Below are 6,841 nucleotides of genomic sequence, written 5' to 3'. Positions count from 1 at the left end.
CTCCCAGCTTCTAGTGCAGCAGGCCTGGGAATGTGCATTCAGGTCGTTCCACTCTGTACCACGTTGAGAACCGCTGTATGATAAAAAGGCAGAAGGCAAGGTATTTGTTCAAGCATATTTTGTGACATATTCAGGTTGGTGCAAAAGTAATTGCAATTTTGGACCGTGAACTTTAAATCACTATAACTAGGCCCAAACACATTTTCATTAATCAAAATAGGAACCATAACAATCAACACATTTTTGCCAACGAGAAATAAATATGTTTATTCCTGTAGCATAAAAATCTGTGCTTTGGGATTCGACAAACTCTTGGAAAGCATTTTCTGCAGCCTGCTGGTGGTGGAAGCGTTTTCCCTGCTAACCTAATGAAACCCATGGACTCCTCAGAATAAAGTGTTTAAAGCCAAAAAGTAAAATACATAGGATTAAAAAGGAAACCTTTAATTATGATATAGCAATGCACGTGCTCCTTTAACACATTAACAAGATCTAGCTTGTTAATCCTACTGACAATATACTAAGTCCAATAAATATTGCAACTTTGAAGCAGTGCTGAGCAGAAATGATGTTTCAAATTATCTGCAACAATTGCGATGTGATACGGAACTATCTCTGATCTGCCACAAAGTCTCAGATACTGTAAGACCACTGGTATTTGTTGCTTGCACGTATAAATAGAAGCAAATACTAAATTGCACTTAAAGTTAGTGAAATGAAAGATGTAATTTTTTTTCCAAGTTCATGAATGTGCTAAATTAAGAACTCCTTCCTCTCTATCCTAAGTATAAAAAAATTAGTTCTGGATTGAGTTGTCATCACACAGCTACTAACTTGCTAGTGTATATAATTGAAAATAACAGCTATGCTATGCTGTAACAATTGTCATCGCATAAATATGCTATAAACTTTGACAGACAAATAACATTCAAAGTAAATTTATGTTAAAATGCAGGTCTTGATTAGACGGATGAGGTGGGAGTGTTTTCTCGTTAGTTTTTCTGTGGGTGGATACTACTTGTTAGCGGAATGACAGGGAGTTCAGTACCAATCCTCTCCCTAGCATTCACTTCTGGAGGTTTGAGCACGGAGGAAACTGTGTTCACTACAGAGCCTCATTAGACAGCAGAGCTCGGTTGTCTGCGTCCTCCAGAGGGACATGCCCGAATCACACGGCAGCGCAACAGCCGAGTTCATTTGCTCCATCAGCTGACAGCCCAGTTTCAACCACCTTCAATTTCGATAAGAGAACTGGAAGCCAACTTTCTTGTGAAAGGTTTGTTTAGTTATTAAATGCCACAAGACTTAGCAAATGTCCCTTTATGCTGCCTTTCTACTGTCCCTGTTCTCCTCTTTCACTTAGAGGCACCTGGTGTCCCCCGTGGTTTGCGGGGTGTACGGCAGAGCTCGAGCCTTGGTGTTGCTGGGAAGGTCACGGCAGAGGCCGTGTGGGCTTAGAGCTGGTGTCACCGAGGTCCCCAGCCCCTCTGGGTCCTGGCTGCAGTGACAGCATCCTCCGCCCAGGGCCAGGGGTGCCGGGGCTGCTCCCGAACGTCCCACCTGGAGCTGCTCCTCCACTCACGTCCGTGACTCTGGATGCTCCTGATCCCATGTTAGATTCCTTTCTGCTCAAACCAGCCAGAGCTGACGTGGATAACTGCAGATAAATCCTGGCCAGCAAGAAAGTGTTCCCGCGTGTCCTCCCTGGGCTCTCTGTGCTCTTCCTGCCATCAGTTCTCACAGAGGTCGAGAGTGTGGACTCTGCTGTTGGAAAACTACTGATTAACCTCACTGAGCCCCTTTTTTGTTATCTGTAAAATAACGTGTGGCAGACTGACTTACTGTTGGGTGGACTGTCACTCCCGATCTCCCCTCTGGGAGGGTCACACACCCATACCCCGTCATGCTGGGTCGGCCCGGGGCTTGCTGGGACCAGTGGGGCCTGGGCAGGACCGGGACGGCTGCGCTGAGCCGAGAGAGAACCAGGGTTTCTGCTCTGACGGGAAGAACTTGCCTGGCTCCAGACGATTTGCAGGGAAGGGCCCAGAATTCCATCAGACCCTGCGTGAGAAGTGACACTTACTGTTGCACGTCACCAGGCAGTGGGGGGAGTCGTTACGTGGCATCATCACTGCAATGCTGAGGATGCCTCCCAGAGAAGCTGCAGCGAGAAACGAGGAAATGCGCAGACAATGCGCAGACGTGCTGGGCCGAGCTCCACCCACCGCGTCGCAGGCCTCTGCCGGTCCATGCCAGGCCCCCGCTGGTTCCTGGTTCCGCAGCCTGGCTGCTTGCCTGCAACCCCCTCCTCCCAGGTTCTTCCGGAAACTCTGAGTGTTCTCCCTCCCTCTCCTCCTCCGCCCCGACCACCCTGGCAGCCCACCCAACACCTGGCCGTGGGTGGGCAGCTCTTCCAGACTCCAACGAGGAGGGAGCGCCGGGGCCCCAGGGAGCCACCACTGTGCCCTCTTCCCGCCCGAGAAGTTCTGTTGGCAGCAGTGGGTGTCGCCAGCAAGGTGCCGGCTCGGCTGGTTGCTTTTGTGGCCCCTCTGCCCACCGGACGGGGTGCCGACCTGTGTGCCCACCTCGGCCCCGCCCGTCCCGGGAAGCGCTCCGGTCACCATGTCCACCCCCCACTCTCCCCCGCGGGGCTGCCTCCTCCCAGCCCCCGACCAGAACCTCTCCCTGCCCGGGGGGACTCCGCAGTGCTGGTCTAATACACACAGACGCTCCTTCCCCCTCTGGGGGAGTCACATTCGCCATCGCGGCGTCATTTGTACTTGCCAGTGTAGGACACACAGCCTCCTCCTGGAGTCTGGGACCTGTGCTTCCCCTGTGACCTCGGCCTCAGCTTGAACATCTGAGCAGGATTTAGTTCGCGAGTTTTCTCTCTCTCTCTCTTTTTAAATCTCCCCCAACAACTTCTGCAGGAAGAAGGAACTCAGAAGTTTTGGAGGCAAAAGTCCTGCCACGGTTCCTGGCCCCACTCAGGCAAGCTGAGCAAACCTCAGCAAGGCCTCCCCAGCCTCAGTTTCCTCATCTGGAAAAGGGGGCAGGCCGCTGTTCCCTCCAGGCGAGGAGTGAGGGTCGAACGAGATGCAGGCTGTGAGGAATGGGCTGTGTGTCCCTCCAGCAAAGGTGGCTGCCCCTCCTCCCTCTGTCCCCTCTCCCTGCACCCCAACAGTCCTGCCCCGGCCACCTGCCGTCCATGCTGGGGCCCGAGTGTGCAGAGACTGCACGAAGAGCCCTGTGGCGCTCACTGCATTCCAGGCTGCCCTTCACTCTGCTGTGGCCTCGAGGCGGAGGCCGGGGCTCTGGGGAGCAAGGCTGCGGCCAGCGCCTTGGTGCAGGCACGCAGCTCAGGACAGGCAGAGAGGGCCGAGCGGCTGGCAAAGGGACAGAAGCCAGGAGACCCGCAGGGAGGACATGCAGTGAGAAGGGGAACCAGAGCATGGGGGCCCCTTGTGAGGGCTGCTCCGGGCCCCCCTGAGGGCCCGGACGCCCGGGCGGCACATGTGTTTCCCTGCGGAGATCACCTTCCTCCCTTCCCCAAGAACCTCATCCAGGAGAAAAACTGCAGCCTGTCTCTTTTCCTTGCAAGCTGAATGAGCTCCAACAGCCCAGGCGAGAGGATCGGCACTTAACCAAAGGGAGAAATAATCCTTCCACATCCGAAGGGTTTCGGTTGCTTTTGAACTGGGTATTCGAGGTGCTCAGATTCTCATCGATCCGCTGAGATGCTGATCTCAACGTGGTCCCTGGTCACTGCACCCTGACTGGTCTCTGCCAAATCAGCCGTGCAAAGCAGCTTGACGTTATCATGACAAGCCCAACACTTGAGAAAAATTAGATGCCATTGAAAAGAAGGCTTGGAGATGTGACTTAGAGCTCGTTTTTCCTTCCCTGGCCAAGAGCAAGGGGATGTGGGGGTCCTCGGCACGACGGACTCCAGGGTCCGGGTCATTGACATTTCATCAACGACGTTAATACATCACGATGTCCCAGCTCGTCGTCTGGGACCCGGGGCCGCGGGGTCAACACGAAGCCCCTGGCACCTGCAGGCGACCTGCTGTGGCTAACAGCATCCAACCCCAGCCCTGGGAGGAGCAAATAGCACCTTCCCTTCCCTCTGCAGTCCTGAGCCGCCCTCCTCCTGCAGCCCCGCAGGGAGGCTGTCAGCTGTGGCCCCCACAGCCCAGACTCCCAGACATGTGGCAGGGCTCTGTCCCCGAACACGCCCGCTTTCCAGTTGGACACGGGTGTTGTCAGAGCCTGGCCCTCCGGGAATCTACTGACCAGGGCAGGTTGTCGTGGCACGAAGTCTCCATTGCAGGTTCCCAGCCGGCGGGTTGCTGGCGGCTGAGATGGCAGGCAGCCGACCTGGGCTGGACTCCCACGGGCCCCTCTCGTTAGGAAGGTCAGGGACACTGTCCCCCACCGAGTCTGAAAACTCTCCTGGACATAAGAGGGTCCACGGCAGGCTGGGGCGGGGTGGGGGCTGCTGTGTGAACAGTCCGAGGCGTCCCTGAGGAGCAGAGTCCAGGACATGCACAGTCCGCAGCGCGCTGACCTGAGAGCAGAGAGGGCAGGACACCAGGGGACACAGCCTGGCCAGCAGGAAGGGGACACAGGCTGCACACTGACAGCGCAAGTCTGGGCACCGGGGCAGGAACACCCTGGGGCCAGGGCACAAACGCAGGGGTTTTGCTCCCGCTGACTTTACGCTTGGGCATAATTTTAGAGTCACAGAGAAGTGGCAGGGACAGTACAGAGAGTCCCGTGCACCTTTCACCCAGATTCCTGCACTGCCACGATCTCACGGAAGCGCAGCACGGGTACCAACTGGGAGTCATCGTTGGCACACGTGCCGGCACGCGGGGCTAACCGCGGCACACTGTGTTAACACGGTTGGAACTAACTCGCACCAGTGTTAACCCTTAGTTCTAACACACGTGCCGGCAGGTGCAGCTCCTTCCACTAAAAGTTGTTGGTTTTCCTTTTCCACACTTTGCTCTTCGAAGTGAGTCACTAGATCCAGCCCACACCTGGGGCCGGCGGGTGTGGCCGCGTGTGCTGTTGGGGGTGCAGACGATGGCTTCTTGGAGAGCAGGGCCCGCCAGGCTCACATTCTGCAGAGCAGCCTGTTCTCAAGCCGGGAAACCCTATTTGAGCCCCTCCGTTGGCACCAGGGCCCAGCGAGAGGCAGAGCAGGGAAGGTGTGATGTGTGGAGCCCCCCACCCCCAGCACGGGGTCTAGGAAAGGCCCCTTCCTACCGGCCAGGCTGGGAGCCCTCCAGCCCACCCCAGACCCCAGGAAGATGACCCTCTCTGCAGGACCCCAAAGACCCTTGACCCTCCTGTCCCGTTGTTTTTCTGACCTAGCTGTTCTGTTAGGAGCCACAGCGCCCACAAGGCACTGTCCCCAGTGAGGACAGCGGCACGCCCAGAGCGGCTACTGGGGGAGGGGCTCTGGGAGGGAGCTCCTTCTGGCCTCTGGTGGTCTCCTCGCTGCCCACCACGTCCGACCGCCTGCCCTGGCCGCTCTGCTCCGGTCTGCGAAGCTCCTGTCTGCTGCGTCCCGGCGTCGCCTCGTCCTCACAGACGCCTTCATGACACAGAATCAAGGTCCCCCCAGAAGCCATGTGGGCTGAGGAGCCGAGGCCCAGAGACCAGAGACCGTCTGTCCCACGTCACACAGCCCCGTGGTGCCAAAGGCACCTGAGCAGACAGCCGGCTGGGCCCCAGCACATGCTCCGGGCACCGCGACACAGGCCCCGTCTCAGTGGGCAGAGCAGGGGGGCCCTGCCCTCTCCAGCCAGCAGACAAGGTGGCAAGGCTACGACCAGCAGACAGGTGTTGGCAAAACAGGACAGTGGTGGCCTCTCTGAGGAGGTGGCATTTCCAAAAGGTGAAGGGCTGGGGGCCTGTCCCGCAGCCCTTGGTGGGGGGCCCCTCCTCAGGCAGGAGTCGGTCTGGGACCAGACAGTGGGCACCAAGCCAGCCCAGCACCCACCCTGTCTCCTGCCCCAGCCACACAAGCCAGTGTCCCAGGGCCTGCGGGGCCCCATGTCCCCCGACGGGGGCACAGCTTCCTGCTGGCTGAGAGGGACGCCAGCGTGCCTTCCCCGGCTTGGCTGTGGGAGCAGCGGGGACCGTCCCAGCACTGTGGGAGCCGGGCGGCTGCACGGCTGGGCAGGGCTGTGGGGGACCAGCGAGTGCTCTGGACGGGGGCTGAGACTGTCTTCCTCGCTCAGAAAGCTCGTGGAACAGGGAATGTTTGGGGATAGTTTTCTGACCCACAAGCCACAGAAAGGGAAGTGTTGGCTGGTGGCTTCCTGCACGGAGGCACCAGCCCCTGGCCCTGGAGGATGGAGGGTGGGAGACAGAGACCCCGTGCAGGGGGGGAGCGAGGACCTTTCCCCCCTCACTTTGTCCTGAGACGACCAGGCTGGAATGAAGCGGGTCCCTCAGCCTCCAGGGCTCAGGGACCCCCCTGGTGCTCCTGAGTGACTGACGATGTCCGACGTGGCTCCTGACCCTGCTCTGACTTTCACGCCTCTTCTTTTCTCCCGTAATTCTCGAGCACGTTTGTGAATGTCTGGGTTCCCCGGAAAATGTGGCCCTAGATTTAGTCCCCAGCGGTCAAATTCCTTAAGCAAACGTTTTCCCCCTTTAAACACATTAAGTCTGTTGAAGAATCTGAAAGATAACAAGCATTTCTGCACACGGGGCCTGCTGCAGCTGGAAGCAATGAAGGTTCCTCCGCTGGAAAGGCGTCTGGGGCCTGCACCTGCGACGCGGGGAGGACTGAGGCTCCGGGACTTTGCCCGTGGGCGGCCAC

General features: G+C 57.6%; 1 protein-coding gene across 1 annotated transcript; it reads right to left on the bottom strand.

The window, feature by feature from the left end:
• Positions 1-1,305: 1,305 nt before the first annotated feature.
• LOC123632164 lies at positions 1,306-2,624 on the bottom strand. The gene is made up of 3 exons (XM_045542255.1): positions 2,120-2,624; positions 1,843-2,061; positions 1,306-1,764 (listed from the first exon to the last, which is right to left on the bottom strand). The coding sequence occupies exons 1-3, from the start codon at positions 2,622-2,624 to the stop codon at positions 1,433-1,435; spliced, it is 1,056 nt and encodes a 351-aa protein (XP_045398211.1). The 3' UTR covers positions 1,306-1,432.
• Positions 2,625-6,841: the final 4,217 nt, after the last annotated feature.

This window comes from Lemur catta, chromosome 2 (genome assembly GCF_020740605.2).
Source record: "Lemur catta isolate mLemCat1 chromosome 2, mLemCat1.pri, whole genome shotgun sequence".
In the NCBI taxonomy this organism is placed as follows: Eukaryota; Metazoa; Chordata; class Mammalia; order Primates; family Lemuridae; genus Lemur; species Lemur catta.
Note: the sequence above shows the minus strand (reverse complement) of the source record. Positions and strands in the feature narration are given on the sequence as shown.